This window comes from Mus caroli, chromosome 1, assembly GCF_900094665.2.
Source record: "Mus caroli chromosome 1, CAROLI_EIJ_v1.1, whole genome shotgun sequence".
Taxonomy (NCBI): Eukaryota; Metazoa; Chordata; class Mammalia; order Rodentia; family Muridae; genus Mus; species Mus caroli.
In genome coordinates, this window is record NC_034570.1 from 135218716 (window position 1) to 135235898 (window position 17183).

Consider the following 17183-nt stretch of genomic DNA (forward strand, 5'->3'; position numbering starts at 1 on the left):
CCATGGTTGCTGTGATTACTGTAAGGAAGCACTCATCTTTCAGACCAATTAAGAATAAGAACAATACACAGCTTTACCATAGTTTCATTGGTTCTTCTTCTGTGATCATTTCTGAGCCCCAAGCTTTGGGTTTATCTCATTCACTCTCTCGCTGAAAAGTATGTTAACATTTCATGCCCACTAGGACTGTTTAGAGATAAATTCTCTCCATGCTTTACCTGTAGGATAAGGTTTTTTATTTTGTTTTCATGTAGGAAGAATGATTTTTACTGGATATAGACAGCTGTGTGAATGGTTTTCTAATTCTTTCAATGCATTAACTACTTCATTTTGCTTTCTATTTGTCTGATTTCTAACTGGAGGTCCACTATGATTCTTACCATAGCTCCTAAGTGCTAAATGCACTCCTTTTAATCTGATTTGCTTTCAGAGTTTCCTCCAATATATATCTGTTCAGCAAATGATGTGTGTTCTCTCTCTCTCTCTCTCTCTCTCTCTCTCTCTCTCTCTCTGTTTCTGTTTATCCCTCTTAGTGGTCACTGAATTTAAAAGACTATTTTCTGCAATAAGTTTTGGAAAAACCATCCCTCCCTCCCTCCCTCCCTCCCTCCCTCCCTCCCTTCCTTCCTTCCTTCCTTCCTTCCTTCCTTCCTTTCTCTCTTTTCATTTAGAAAAAGAAGCATTACAAAAGTGAAATGATAGAGTTAGTATGGAGAATGAACAAAATTTCCAGAGCATTTCATCTTTTCTCCAAGCGGTTTGTTTCTTTAAGCCATTTCTGCCTGCTTTGTTTTCACTTTGATTTTAAGGATAGTCTTAGAGGATCCTGACATCTAATGTAAGTAGAGAATAGCCCAATCGGAACGCTTTGGTTCACATCTTGAACTTGAGTCTTAGCATGGGCTGGTAGGATATTGCTTCCCCATCTGCTGTGACAAGGACTGGAGATCCTCAGGCCTGATTCTTGCATGATGGGAACTTGTTTTGTAGTATCACTGAAGGGTACTTAGCAAACTTATTTTTTGCTAGGCTGCCATGTTCCTAGTATAGCCAGCACCCCTGCAGGAAGTAGCAGCTGACCCTGTTCATGAGAAGGGCCATACTCTGGCTTTTCCCTAAGAATCTTTTACTTGGATAGCTTCTTCTTGAAATTTGTGCTTTACATCTGGGTTATGAGTTATGGGGATCCTCTCTTATAATACTTGTTCTGTAACCATTCTCTTTACTGTTTCAAAAGCTTGAGCCCAGACTGTTTCCATTACCTGTTGAGCATCCTGCCTTCCAGCTTCAGACTGTTGACCTTCCTCTATGGATTCATTTGAACAGTTATGTGCTGGCTAGTTTTATGCCAACTTGACCCAAGCTAGAGTCATTTGGGAAGAGAGACACTCAACTGAGAAAGTATCCCCACTAGGTTGGTCTGTGGGAAAGCGTTTGGACATTTTCTTTCCTTTCCTTTACTTTTTTTTTTTTTCCTTTTTGGTTTTTCGAGACACGGTTTCTCTGTATAGCCCTGGCTGTCCTGGAACTCACTTTGTAGACCAGGCTGGCCTCCAACTCAGAAATCCACCTGCCTCTGCCTCCCGAGTGCAGGGATTAAAGACGTGCGCCACCACACCCGGCTGGCATTTTCTTGATTAATGATCAAAGTGAGAGGTCTCAGCTCACTGTGGGTGGTGTACCCCTGGGCTGGAGGTCCTGAGTGATATAAGCAGCCTGAGCAAGCCACGAGGAGCAAGCCATCAAATAAAGTTCCTCCATGGTTTCTCTAGCAGTTCTTGACTCCAACGCCCTGCCCTGATTACCCTGGATGATGGACTATAAGTTAAAAGAGGAAGTAAACCCTTTCCCAGTGACCTGGTCTAAATCTCTCCCACTTGTTTAAAAATAGCAGGCATCTGATTAGTTGTTTCTTCTACGTGATTGCTTAACTCACTTTTCTGTTTTACTCTGAAAGTCTAGACTCAACAGTTCAAGTGCAAGGTCGTGTCTCCAAGTCCTCAGATCTGGCAGTTGTTAGCATAGAAAAACACATCTTTCTTCTTTCATACTCCTTCTTGAGCATCTTCCTGGCCATTTCTATCTCTTCCAGCTTGCTGATTTGTAGCTGCATCTCTTTTACAACATCCAATTGTAACTATTTTTCCTCCTCTAACTACTTTCTTGTTCACTAGGGGCTGCTGTTCTGAGTGCTGCCTTGCCTCTGGGGAAAATAGAAGGTAAGGGAAGACTTTAAAGAGAAATGTTGTCTAGATAACTAAACAGCTATAGGCAATACAATACAATAAGGTGTTTATTGGCTTAACATCAAGAGCAAAATTCATAGGATGAAATCTAGGTAATTTTTAGAGTTCATAAAAACTGAAAATGTTTGTTTAGATGAAAAAACTATAGATGACAGAACGATGTTGCAAAGCATACATCTGATGGAAGATTCACGTGAAGACTCAGTAATCCAATTAAAATGGACTGAACAGATTCTCTCTCTCTCTCTCTCTCTCTCTCTCTCTCTCTCTCTCTCTCTCTCTCTCACTTTCGGCAACTGAGGACTGAACCCAGGATCATGTGCTTGCTAGGCAAGCATTCTAACACTGAGATAAATCCCCAACCCTGAACAAATACTTCTCTATGGTCACCAATTTCTTCATTGAGGGAGAAAAACTAGATCAGTCATGCTCTATTAGCATAGCTCTTCTTCTCTGGAAAATTTGGGGTTTGGTCCACCACTTCCCCTACCCCCCCCCCCAATGAACTGAAACATGCAGCTGCCAAACCTAACAACAGCCATGCTTGACTGGATAAAAACAATAGTCCATTCAGTCAGGATCAAATTTAGATGCATCCTGGAATCCCACATACAGAGTCATGAACTAACTGCTCAGTGACATTAAGATAAACACATCAGTCCAAAGAGCTACTTAGCAATTAGTATTGTTTGATACTGTGGGATATTCACAAGCTTTTTTTTTTTTTTTTTTTAACAAAACCATGACTTCCTTCACATGAGTCATGATCAAAATTATTTCTAAAGTGATTACATGGTTAAATTACATTACCCTTAAAATCTTGATGCCTTTAGTTGTACTTTTAAACAAACTTTACAGAATTTGTGTGTCTCTGGAACCTGACACAAATTGAAAACCTTTGAAAGAAGTAGAACTTGCAGCCCTGACATTTATGTTCCAATGATTAATGTCGACTTCTATGAGAGCTATCCTCCAGGAGGCCCTGTGCCAAATGACGATCAATATCTCAAGCTTCCTCATCAACAGGAAAAAAATAATACCACTCCGTTTCTGAACCAAAGCCTGTTATCTTGCCCTTGCCAGACTACACTAAGCTCCTGTAAATGTAGTGTTTTTAACAGTGCTCAATGGTACTGTCTCAAAATGCTGTCACTGTTGATTACCTAAGATTACATTCTGAAGCTTAAGACTGAGAGAGTAATTTGAAATAGGCTGGAAATAGGCCTAAAAGATTGGAAGCTCCAAGTGCATTAAACACAAAGACAAAAAGTTAAAATGAAACAAAACAACAACAGCTATCACTCTGGGCTTACCCTCACTCCAAAAACAGTCAGCAGACAATAGCTTCTACTTACTCCTTTTTGGAATGTTTCATTTTTTAATATTTTGATTATGATGGGATGTCTGTACATACCTAAGATATACTCAAGCTAAATAAACACACTTGTTTTATTTAGCCTTGCTCCCCAGGAAGTTTGAATAGGGCTTAGTGCACTTTTTAAACTATATCAATAACAGATGATTTTTGGGATGTGAGAAAATCAAACATTAAGACCTTATTCAAGCCCCACATACTTTAATGCTCTCTAATTTTGTAAGAAAGGCATATAGAAGGAGAAATTATTTGGACTCATGAATTTACCTTTTTTTTTTTTGCAAATGAGTTTGGCATGTTTAACTGAAATCATTTGCTACTGCATGCATATTTAGTGGAGGATTTGTGAGCTATTCAGCCACGAAGTCAAAACCCATGGATTAGTTGGACTAAATCTTTCGTATCTGGATATTTCTAGTTACTCTTAAAATTAAGCACAAAAAGTCATACTGGTCATTGTTCATCATTTCATTGGAATCTAAAACAGACCTTCACTTAGGAAAATTTCACAAAGCTGAAACTCCATGTGCACCTTGAAGAACAGGTAACATTTAGGAGAAGAGAAAGCAGCTGCATGCAAGGTGCAATGTTTCATCTAGTTATTATGGAAAACTGACAAGAAAACCCAGTATCAAATGCTTCTAGTCAGTATCAGGATATAAGGTTAAATGGGCAGAAAAATCAACCCAAAATCTAGGAATGTTTTAGCCATTGGCTCATCAATTTACCATGTCAGACAGTTCTTAAATTTTTCTAAGCATAGAAATCACCTGAGAATACCAATATTAGAAGAGTATTCTAAGGAACTGATTGGAAGTATGGTATAGGATCTGGGGCTTGCCGAACATTGGGTAGGAGTGGCAATGTGGAATAAGCACGTGGCTCTGATTTGTGTTATGGTTTGGACATGCAGTGTTCCTTCAAAGACTCATTGGTTGAAGGTTTGGCTTCTATGTAGCAGATTCTATCCTGAGTGATGACCAATCATGAGAAGTACTAACAAATTAATGAATTGACCCATCAATGGAATATATATATATTCTATGCACATATACCAGTTATCTTATGTATTATAAAGGAATGGGTAAGGGTAAAAATGAAAAAAAAAAAAAAGAGAAAACCAGACACAGTAGTTAGGATATGATGGAATCAAATTGTAGTTTTCACATTCTTGATCTATAAAATCATTCTGGAGTAAAGTAGCAGGGTATGTTTTAAGTAGACATCTAATGCTTGCTGTGGAACATATCCATTGTGTCTTTATTCCCTATTTCCTTTCAGTGTGCCTGCTTCATTGATTGGTTACCTTCAAATATGAATCTGATCTACCGAACTGAGAAATCCAATCCTTCCCACTAAGCTTTTATTACTTTATTAACTAGTATGTCCCCCTTAGTCTTAAATTACTTGCTATAATTGTGCTGCTCTGCCACCTTCAAAGTAATTTGATTTTTGTTCATAGTCTTGACTCCTTCCTTGTTAGTTAATTAATTTTTGGCCATGGTAAGTGCCAGTCTCCTTAACTGCACCTTCATAAAAGAGGTACCAGGTCTATGCATAAGGAGCACACAGTAAGACCAGAAGCTGTAGAAGGAAATGGCAGCACTGAATGAGGCAGATGAGATGGCTGGATTCATAATTTGATCACATTTTGGGAGGTTTAATCTTGTCTCATCTGCTACCTGATTTGCTATGGTATAAAAAGCTTTCTTTCACCTTGCCCTTCTGTCATGATATTATAACTTGCTATGGACAATAAAAACAATGCAATTATCTGATCAGACACTGTACCTCTGAAAACCTGAGGAAAATACATCTTTCTTTCTTTAAGTTGTTGTCTTAGTTCGGGTTTCTATTGCTTCAGTGAAACACCATGACCAGAAAAGCAAGTTGTGAGAAAGGGTTTATTTGGCTTGCACTTCCACATTTTGGTTCAGCATTGAAGGAAGTCAGAACAGGAACTCAAAACAATCTAAAAGCATCTTCCTATACCTACTAGTATTTTCTTAAATCCTACACCACTTAAGTTTTCATTGTGAGACTAATATTATCTAGTCTTCAACTCCATTGGTGACTTGAGAAGTAATAAATATTATTTGAGAATGTAGGAAATGTAGGTAAGCAGCTTCCAAAGCTAAAGAGATGACAGAGACAGTCAGGTATCTGTATGGTTCCCCCAAATTCCTCTATAACATTGGAGCATCTGTCTTCAGCCTCTGGCCCATTATATCTGACAGATTTTTCTGTGAAGCAAGAATTATGAAGGACTTGCCTACTTTGTTCTTGCAAAGCTCAGCAATTGACTTCTCTGCATTCTGTTTGTTAGTTTTAGATAGCATTCTGTCTGTAAAAGAAGCAAGAACAGTTTCTTGCCCAATGGCTGTTTGTCACATTTGAAGGAAACTACATAAGGATGTTCTTTGATGCTTATCATATTCTTTGAAGTAGAAAAGGGTGCTGCTAGGAGCTAACACATCTCATGGTGAAAAATAGTCATAGTTAAAGCAATAAAACATCTTAAAATGCCATTTTTCTGTAGGTCTCAGGTTCTTGAAGACCATGCATTTATCTAGTACATCCAAATTGGCAAATGTTGATTGTTACTAGCTATTTACTATCTGTTCAAGCTAGAGAAAGCATATTTCTGTAATTAACTTAACTAGTATCTGATATGACCATAAGTTTGACTGACTAACTATTTATTTAACTATCCTAAACAATTGTAATAGCAGCTTCTAAAAGAACTGGAACTTAATATTGAGTTAAAAAAAATCACCTAGGTACCTCAAGCAGTATGTTGCAGCAAAATATAACCTCAATTTTGCATCAATATACAAAGATCAATACCAATATGATTTTTTTGGCTAGTAATAGCTCTAATACTTTAATAGTAGATCACTCTGTATTCGACTATAATCAACTATTCCTATTATTCTTATTCTATATCCCCCCTTTCTCTCTCCATCCCTTCTCTTCCCTCCTCCATCAACGTAAGATAAGAGAAATAGAAGAATAAAGGGGGGGGGGAGAGAACCCCATGAATCTAACCTCTTATATTTTCTTTTCTCCCTGACCCAAGACCATTAACAACCTCCAAACAACCCCCCTTTAATGATGGCAACCATCCACCATCCTATGAATGACCAAAACCCATCTACCCCAACTCTTGAGAATATGGGAGCTGCTCTCTTAAAATTGCTTCCTGCTAATTTGTGGTGTCATTTTCCCTTTGTACCCCTCCTCCAAATTGGGATAATGGTCAGTCTTAAGAAAACTAACTGTAGCACTTGTTGTCCAGAATCTGCATGCAGTGAAAATGCAGGCTTAAATGAAGTCCTGACTGGAACAATCAGAAAGATTGCAACAAATGGGGTTGGCAGCATTCTTTGAAGCTGTCCTGGAAGCAGATTTTGATGAAAAAGCTATTAAGGCAGTCTGAGATTTGATCAGGCAGGATACTGGAATAAATATATCTCAGTGTCTCAGCATCCTTTTCAGCATCCTCAAGGTGTTTCTTGTCAGGCTTGCTTTTCTGGTTGTTTCCTCTGTGAACAAACACACTTTCAAAGGGATTGTACAGTTTTTGCATTAACATAAATGTGGAATGTGCAGTGTGCAGAAATCAGTTACAGATGATTCTTTGCTCTTTGTTAGAGCAGGTGAAAGAATCTTTTTTTTATAGGTTGGTTTGGATTGTATGATCAGACTGTAACACATATTTTTATCTATGAAGGAAGGCCTTTTATCATATGAAGGAAGGCCTGCTAAGTCTTGAGGATTCTGTAGCTAATAAGATTTATTTACTATGCATAGCTGAAGTTCTAGCTGGTGACATTCTCATGTCTCTGCCAGTCTCAGAGCCCCCATGTAGGAGGATCAGTGTACAAGTTGCTTGTTATTGGTTTTCATGATTTTTTTTTCTTGTCTGTACTCAAGATCTTCACAGGTCTCCCTCTACCATATCTGACTTATATCAAGAAATACCAATCTGACTTGAAAGAAATCCAGAGCTTTTCTCTTCCTGTTGAAACAAGAGCATATTCTCTTCCCCAATATAACGTCTTTCTTGTTTTCCATTTTGAGGATATCATATTTATGCCGATCTAATTCAAGAGTACTTTCTAAAATCCAGTGTATTTTCACAGTTATCTGTTTCATTGACATTTAAAAAATTTAAAATCAATAACGCATTATTTAATCTATCCTTGGAGAATTCCATATCATCCTTCTGTTCTATGGGCATTTTCTTTAATTTTTTGTTAGGCATCGCCATAGTTGCTTGACCTTCAGGATTGTAAGCTATGTCTGTAACAGATTTTATGCCATGATGCTTAAAATTATTTTATTTTATTGGATATTTATGCATGAGCATCATAAGTTTTTATCTGCAAAGGCATCTCTAAGATACCTATTATCTCTAATAACTGTGCAATCTCAGAATCATCATTTTCAAAATTCAGGGCAAAAACCCATTGGAATTCTGAACATGTAGCAGTAGTATAGTGTATCAATATATGTACATATCTTAATTCTCCAAACTCTATAAAATGAAACAAAATCTATTGTATGACATAGGTAGCATCAATACGTCGAATCTGGATTCTTACCTCAATATATTACATCTCTATAGTTACCATTCTAATTCCTCAAGCCTTTGGAGATTTTTTTCACCTGCAACTATCTCTATCTTTTATAAGAGGATCCAGATTGGATTCTTTTGAAGTTTCTTTATTCTGATAGAAAGCATATTCTAACCTCTCTTCTATGGCCTTTAACCCAGCATGCAATTTCTCAGTCTCTTCTTTCTCTAAGTCTGTCTTATTCTGATCTCTCCTGAAGAGGATATACAAAATTGCAATTATTATTGAAAAAAAATTATTTTTATGTTGATAAGTATAGCAAAATTATATGGCATCCAGATGCCCTGTGCCACTGTGTTTCTCTATTTTTAACACAGAAAGCACTCTATATTTTCAGTTTCTAACTCTCTTCTTCCTTCTGAAACATTTTTCTTATTTTCAAAGTAACTATTTCTTCCTATGAATTTTATACTCAATTTCCTTTCTTTTTTTACTCCTTTAAAATTTAATTCCTTAGCAGTTTAAGGAAAAGGTTTCTTTTGCCTTCTGTGCATCTGCATGCTCCTCAGACCAGCATGTGTCTATGATGGCTAACTCTGCCCCCTTGGTTCTGTTCAGAAGGCTTTCCTTGTTGGTACTATAAATCCAACCAAATTCCTAGTGAAGGTCATGGGTCTTAGAAAAGAGCTTGCTACCACCACTTTACTAAACCAGCATGTAATTCTTTACTATATGTACACAGATAGTGGATATAAGGATAACTAATACCATTTCTGTAAAAGCATCTCTTCTCTTCCCAGCAAAGAGAAACCATCACAGAAAACTGCAATGGACACAGTACAGAGATCAATAGATCATGAGAAGCATAATAGCCCCAGGAGATTCAGCTCCTGAATCTGTGACTCAGGGAACATATCAGAAGGGAAGTCAGAAAAATTGTCGAGCCAGGATACCTGGAAGTCTTAGTTAAACAGTCTCCCCCAGAAATGGCTGCATGAGCCATATGAGACAATAGATACATCAAACTACAGGAAAGAGGATAAATGTCATAGATCCCATTCCTCAGCAAAGAACTAAAGAAAACTAATGACTGCTGGGAGAGTCCTCTTATGACTTACCTCATACAAAGTGGTAAGCCCTGAAGCCATATACACACAAATAACAAAAACAGATTCAGAAGGGTGAATTTATATGTTTGTGCACACGCATAAATATACGTACAGGTATGTAACGATCATAATTAAGAAAAAGAGGCTATCAGTTTGAGGGTTTGTGTTGGGGTCAAAAGGGTTGAAGCGAGGGTACCTGGGAGAGGCTAGAAAGGGAAGGCAGAAAGTAGTATAGTTCTATTTTAATTAAAATGCATAAAAATTAAACAATGAAATTAAGTGCAGCATTTGAGTTCTGCTTTGCATCTGCCTCTCACAACAGGGGTCATTGGGTCTACTCTTGTACATTTTCTGTACTCAGAAACCCCTTATAAACATTTGCCAATACTAAAGTCAACAGTAAACTTCAAATATGGATCCCTTAAAAATACCTGCCTTTCAAATTATTATCATAAAATGGAGACGTAATCCTGTGGTTCCTCTCTTAGATGATTTCTCCTTTCTGAATATATCCTCTCTTTATTTACAAAATCCTTTATTTAATTTAAACTCAAAGTATCCTTTTTTCTCTTTATTTCCTCTTTTCTTTCTTCCCCCATGCACTCCCTCCCTCCCTTTTCTTCCTTCCTTCTTTCTCTCCCTCCTTCCCTCCCTCCCTCCCTCCCTCCCTCCCTCCCTCCCTTCCTTCCTTCCTTCCTTCCTTCCTTCCTTCCTTCCTTGCTTCCTTGCTTTTCTTTCCTCTCTTCCTTTCTTCCTTTTATATAACTGAACTCTCAACCTTCTTCTGTCATCATGCCAATTGCTAATATTAACCATGTCACCATACCTGGCTATATTTTTTTATATGTATTTCATCACTTACTTAATTGGTGCTACTTTCAGAACAGGGAGCACATGTTTTCATGATCAGTGCTTTGCACAGAATAGATAAATGTATAACTTAATATAAGCTACATGGAATTATTTGCACATGTTCTGGTGTAGACAGGTTGAATTTTATATCTGACTTAAAACTACAATCTTTTAACTATCTTCCAAGTTTCCATACTTTCAATCTTCATATTGCTGTCTGAGATATTTCTATTAATTTTAGTTAAGTTTGGTGTCTAATTCTTTCTTGATAAAATCTTAACCTTGAATATGCAAGGCCCTTCACCTCCTGTACTTCCCTTTGCACCTTACCCTTAACATTGTGTGTTGGCCATGCTGGGTCATGGATCAGAAATGGTTACTACCAGGCCTTTATTTCATACTGTGGCCTTAGACTACCTCTTTTATCCTGTAGGTTATAGAAGAACTTCTGGGATGTTATCACATTAAGTAACTCCAAGCTGTTCTTCAGCCAAGAATTACAAACAATTACTGAAGACTCATTGGGCTGACATTGGCAAAAAGGACTAGGTACGTCAAAAAGCATCTCAACCAGACCTGTCAAAGTTTGCCTTTTGGTGATGATAATGCTCTCTGTAGCTCAGGCTAATCCCTCAGATGCAGTTTCAGACTAGGGAAACAGGGTTTGGCATAGGGCAGGCTTCTCATCTCCACATTCTCTGATGACCGTCCTCCTAACAGAAGCTCCCAGCCTCTGCCTTTTCTTACTCTCCAGATCCAAACAATGGAATACTACAATCAGACAGCACCAAAGTACCACACAAGTTTTTCCTACTACATTTTGGGTTATTTCACTGAAAGTTATTTGTTGTCCCACCGTGCTCACATGACAATAAAAACAACTTTTGCTACATTTATTTTATGATGATTGTGAGAAATGACTATATTTTGAAAAATCTTTGGCATTAAAATACATTCACAATGAAGAATTATCAAAATGAATGGACTGTCTGTCCAGAGTGTTTGAACTGTGGGAAACTGGAACAGTAAGTTATACTTATTTGTGGAGGTATGTGGTTTCTAATCTGAAATCTGTTTCAGTTTGTTCTGCACAAGAGGCCATGGAAAATACCATCTCAATAAAGCTTATGCTTTCAAAAGCACTGCAAGTTGAAACTTTTGATTTATTTATTATTTTTATTACTGGCTTTTTCTTTCTACCAAAGGTCAAATGGCATGGGGAATATGCCTAGTTAAAAATATTTATTGATTGATTGTCAAATGAAAAAGTTCTGAAAATATCTACAACCATTCCCATTTGAGACTGGAATTTTCAAATCTTGTACTTAAAAAAAAAAAAAGCTGGGTGTTGTGAAATATGTCTGCAGTCCCATATACTTCAGAGCCTGGAGACAGGAGAATCACTCAAGCGTAGTCATTTAGGACTAGCTTGGGAATTATAATCTGATCTCTTCTTTAAACAAACAAAAAACAAACAAACAAAAATCCACCCAACAACAAACAAAAAAATCCCTAGTAAAATTTGTCTTTATCTTTCTGTGCATTGACAGATACTTCCTATCTCACTAATTCCGTACAGTTTCTTCCAACATCCGTCCGTCCATCCATTCATCTATCCATCCATCCATCTTGCTCATGTTGTATAACAGATGCTGGAATCTGCAGAGAGGAGAGAGAGAGAGAGAGAGAGAGAGAGAGAGAGAGAGAGAGAGAGAGAGAGAGAAGCACAGGATCTTCACTTGTGCTTTTCATAATCTAACTGAAAAAGTTAAAATTATCAATTATGAAATATGAGAAATACCTTTATTAAGTATTAAATTACAGAACCCAGTGCTGTGACATCTAAAACGAGATGTGGTCTAGGTAGGAGATCAGAGTCCACTTCCCTGGGGAAGTGGCAATTGCATTGATAGGGGTGTGGTGAGCAAGAGCTAAAATTACACTGTGGAGAGGAACCATTAGACGGAAAGATTCCCTGGGGCCGAAGGACATAGCATCTTCAAGCAAATGGAAGGCAGCCAGCAATGCCGGTGCAGGGGATTGTGTACCAGGTTGGAACGTAAGAGGAAGTCAGCCCTGCGGGGTTAGGCTATATTAGGAATGCTGCTTTCATCTTAACGTTCAGGAGAGCCATCAGGGGTTGGTAAGTGACAGGAGGCAAGATCAGGTTTGTGTGTTGAAAGCATCACTAGAGTTAAGAAGGAACTATATAAGGTGTAGGAGGTAGCAGAGAGTGGTGGGTTAACTGCAGGCATGGTGGCATCTTCTATCAGACTGGGGACTGAGGAAAAGCTGCACAGAGTGTGAGGTAAATGGAACTTAGTGGCAAAGGAGATTTGTTAGGCAAAGCCTTTATGAATTAAGTGCTATAGAGACCTGACATATTTGTCATATTTCCACCACAGTATCACTGTTTCAATGAATTCAGAACTCACTTATGCCAACGGTATTTATTTTATTCTGTACCTGTTATATGTCATTCTGGCTTCTGGTGATACAGAAATGAGCCAGGTTGTCCCTCCTGTACTTGTGCTTGTTCCACACATCTGGTTAAAGGTGTGAATTAGGGTAGTCATAAAGACTATTTCTTTTGGCACATAGATAAAAAGTTACCCATTTAGTGTGTCCCAATTCTCAAGTCCCCATTATTGTGTATATTAGGGAGATGGTTAAGAGAGGTATCCAGGGAAGGCCCAGGGTCACAAAGCTATGGGATGTCATTGAGTTAAGGTCTTCCAATTTCAAGCTGAGGGTGCCCCCCCAATCTCCCCCCATTTACTAAAACCATTCCAGATATAGAAAATTTGCTTCAGAAAGGGAATTCCTCCAAATTAGCCAGAATGAAGGTTTTTCTCAGCTAGAACATATTCCTGCATTTAGTGCAAGCACAGCACTTGCTTTCTTCTTCAGTGTTACCCAGAGCAGCACAGATTATTAGCCAAATGAAGGCAGGACGTGCAGGAAACTTGGGATTTTCGTATTGCCCCAATCACAGAAGGAAGAACTGACCAGGTTCTTGCCCATGCCCGGTGTCTGGAACCAAGCATTCGCCAGGCAGGCCCACATTTACACGAACCTTTTCCTTCTCTTAGGCTGTTTGGCCCTGTAACTGTACTTACTAATATTTAGCTGGTCCTTAACACACAGGTCAATGCTCTTTTTTTTTCTTTTTCTTTTATTAAATAACACATTTGACTTTCACAATGAGTGGTTCTAGGAATGTGGTCTGATGTTCTTAAGACTACATAATGTCTATAGGTTTAAGGAGAACATCTTCCTCGAAGCAAGCATTTCTCACTTCTCAGAGCTGTTGATTTCTCAGTGGGCAAGTACAACAATTGATCCACACTGATACCTCTTTGCTAGAAAGTTCTTTTCTCTGATAGCTGACATATTTCCAGTTACTGAAATCAAACAACAGAACCACATCATGACTTCCAAATGTTCAATGACATTATTTAGCAAAATAAATTTATTAAAAGTATTCAAAAACCACTTCAAAGTTTAGCTGCCCGCAAGACAGTTTTTGGCACTCGTAACAGACGCTGGTTCTACAGCACGGCACAGCATTCGGTCCATCACACACACCATTTAACAACTCAAACATACTTCTCAGTTTCAGTGATACGTGACACACTAGAACTAATGATCTGTAGTCCTAAGAACATCAACACCCTTGCACACGGTAAACATTGTAATGTTACTTAGTACTAAAATATGAAAACTAGAACTAACACCACTATGTGGTAACATGGACTAGTTTAGGGGAAGGTGTACAGCCAACTAGCTAAGGCCACATAATCCCAGACCTATTGATTTTAAATGCTCCAACAACATTCCATCGGATCTTTCATCTCAAACTCTGCTTTCCCGACAAGGAGGAAGAACACATTCAGAGGCCGGTTCCCTCCCTCTGTTCTTCACACAGTGAGGGAAGCCGTTCTCACACGGAGCCTCTCCTAGGTTGCTGGCTTCCTGATTCACTACCCAACATTGAATCAATAGTTCTGAGCGATGTTTTCCTAACACTCAGGCTGAATTCAAGGTCAGTTTTTTTTTTCTGGCAGGTCACAGCCTTTGCTCTTGGGAGACAGAATGGAATGTCCTTTGTGTGGGGGGGGACTCCTGGTCTCATGTAGCATGAGGCTCCGTGGTGATCTGTGGCTTTTTACATAAGTCCTGGTAGAATTCTGACTCCAAGAACCGAGGATAAGAATTGTTCTCCATCAAACTGTACACCCTCTTCTGAGCTGTGGTGAAGCAGCCACTTGTAGCCTCTTGGATATTTTGGGCAATCAGAGTTTTCGTTTGGAAGTCTATGTTTATCTGAAAGAACAAAACAAAAGTCCATTTATTGGCTATTCAACACTGCAAATTGATGCTTAATAATAAAACATAAAGGTGTAATTTGTGATCAGTCATAACTGTCAATTTTGGAGAAACTTAAATGTTAGGACAGCTGGGATGAGAGCCACACAGGGCTTTTCTCACTTGTGCTTGAATGTGGTGTATTCAAGTCTCATGTTTCAACAGTGTTGAAGGTGATCTGAGGAACCTGTTTTCTTACCTCTTTGGGAGCTTCCTTCTCTATGAAGTCGGTATAGATTTTCCTTGCTTTTGAGGACAGTTTTTGGGGTGATTTGGTTTTTTTGAAGTCTTCACAAGCCAACCAGAATTCAATGTTTTCTTCACAGAACTCGGACTTTAAAAACGCCCTGAATGCAGCAAGCCCATCTGGAAGCACAGGAAAAGCAGCATGAATGGAACGACCGAATTATACACAGTTCTTCTAGCGCAAAATGATCAGTTCCCTAGACTTCATTCAAGCCTGTCATTCTCTAAGTCTGGCTCTTTAAGCACTAAGATGCCAGTAGGCAAAATGCTTAAGTTTGTAGTCTGCAACAAAAGTATACTTAACTTCACTGGCACTGCAAGACCAGTGTTTATAGGCCTTAAGTTCACTAGGAACTAGGGCTTTTGAAAATATTCTATGCAATGGAAAAGCTGACTCAACCACAGCCTGAGTAACTGGCATTTTAATTTTTAGGCTACCTTTTCTTCCCCACATGAGGTGAATACCTCTTGCTTTTCCATGATTAAACTCAGTGATATAAGGGAAAGAAAAAGAGGGTGTGAACTGTCAGTGGTGGTCATGTCTAATGCACTTCTTGCAATCATTTCTAGGCTTTTAAGATACTGGTGAGAGATCACATTCAAGAGGTGAACTTACATTTACTGGCCAGCAGTTCATCAAATGCTTCTGCCCAGAGCTGCGCTTCCTCAGGAGAAGGCCTGCAAGAGAAGTTCCGTAAATGAGCTCCCCCCGACACAACAGTTCCCCTTTCCCATTCACTTGGCTTGGCTAGATATTCATCTCTGTAACTACAGGATCCGAAACTTACTTGATAAAAGTTTGCTGTTTGCTTTTCTTGCCAGTTTTGGGCTTCCCAGGAGCAGAGGAATTCTGCAAGAAGTAGCTCAAACGGGTCTTCCAATCCTTTAAGCTGGAAAAAAAAAAAAGAGAAAAAAAATACTTCAAATGGCAATTCTTGAATAGTCAAACTGTCATCAGCTGCAGTAGCTACAAATAAAGCAGACGAGTCTCACCCTCTTAGCATTTAAACCCAGCACCTTAGAACACAATTTTATCCATTCATCTGACTATAATGAGCTTTACAAGCAGGATAGGACTACATAACAGCCAGGGTATTTTAAATTTTCACCAGTTATTTCTGACCTAATAAACAGGTAGTGGATTTTCTGCATGGTTAAACTACAGCTTTCTGTCATTTTTCAATTGAGAACAGCAGTCTTGACCCAGCTGATGTTTCTTCCCTTTCTGCACTGGAGGTAGGAGGGTCTGCACTATGCCAGAGACAATGCATAGGTGTGTGTGTGTGTGGATTCCCTAGCTCCCCTCTGCGACCGCCTACAGTGCTTCTCCGCAGCAGATACTGCAGAGCAAATTACTCATTCCATAGTCGTGACTGGGTGAGCCCTACTTTGTGATTTAAAAATGGATCTCATACACTGCGAATCAACTCAAACATCTCCACCCAGCAGCTATGCAAGCAGCTCAGAACTAACAATGCAACGTACAGACGCCGCTGGACGTTATTCAGCTGCAGGATTCTGATGCCACATTAAATGCAGAACAAAAAGCCAACCAGCCCTTCTCTGACCGCCACCTTCTTCAACCATTTCCTATAGTTCCTAAACTCTCGGAGCTCACATAGAAAAAAAGCACATACCACCATATCTAGCAAGCTAACTTTTCCTCCCTCCCCCCTCCCCAAGCCCCCACACTTTCTCTGCAGAGACGCAGACTAGAGTATTCAAAGCCGAGATCGAGGGAAGGTAGGTCTCTAGCAGCAAAGCCAGGCTGGGTATGAAGAGCTCTTCGGGAGACAGGGCATACTCACAGTGTCCGCTTCATTTTCTCCCGCTTCTCCTCCACCTTGGGGCCGTTGCCTGCACTCTTGTCCATGGGTACGCAGTCGTGCTGGACAGCCAGGAACATGGCACTTTGCATTCTCAGACTACCGCGGCCACCGCAGCTGTTTGAGGCCGGGAGCGCGCCGCGGGCTTTTAAGGCGGGCGGCGGCATAGGGGCGGGACCTGGAGGCGTCAGCCACGCCCCAAGAGAGCGCGGATTGGCTCGCTGCAGACGGCACGAGGGCGGAGTCGCCCCGGCTTGCGGCAGTCACGGCAGCCGCCGAAGGGCCTGGAAGCGAGGGCGCTGTTGACGTAGGCGCCGCATCCTCGTGCGCACACAAGGTGGGAGGTGGCGGGCGGGGACAGAGAGAGATTTGGTAGGCACTTCGGGCGGACACGCGGTGAAGGGTCTCCGAGTTCTTGGCTTTTCCTTTACTGAAGACCGTACCTTTTACTGTGTGTGTATGTGTTCGCGCGCGCCCCACCTTGGTATCTATTGTTCATCCGGACACCCATAAACTGCAGCTGGGATGGGGAGAGCCCTGCTGGCTGCACTCAGCCACTCTACCTATTTTAGAGAAGGAAA

At 39.8% G+C, this 17183-nt stretch overlaps 1 protein-coding gene across 1 annotated transcript; it reads right to left on the reverse strand.

The window, feature by feature from the left end:
• Positions 1-13604: 13604 nt before the first annotated feature.
• Positions 13605-16722, reverse strand: Rgs2 (regulator of G protein signaling 2). Its single transcript, XM_021163248.2, has 5 exons — positions 16585-16722; positions 15565-15666; positions 15393-15454; positions 14730-14896; positions 13605-14488 (listed from the first exon to the last, which is right to left on the reverse strand). Exons 1-5 carry the CDS (start codon positions 16692-16694, stop codon positions 14294-14296), a joined length of 636 nt encoding a protein of 211 aa, XP_021018907.1. The 5' UTR covers positions 16695-16722; the 3' UTR covers positions 13605-14293.
• Positions 16723-17183: the final 461 nt, after the last annotated feature.

Coding starts and splice junctions, on each gene's coding strand:
- Rgs2 (XM_021163248.2), bottom strand. CDS start 16,694: ATGCAAAGTGCCATGTTCCTGGCTGTCCAGCACGACTGCGTACCCATG. Junction 15,667..16,584: donor GAGAAAATGAAGCGGACACT/GTGAGTATGCCC, acceptor TTTTTTTTCCAG/CTTAAAGGATTGGAAGACCC. Junction 14,897..15,392: donor TGAACTGCTGGCCAGTAAAT/GTAAGTTCACCT, acceptor CTGTGCTTCCAG/ATGGGCTTGCTGCATTCAGG.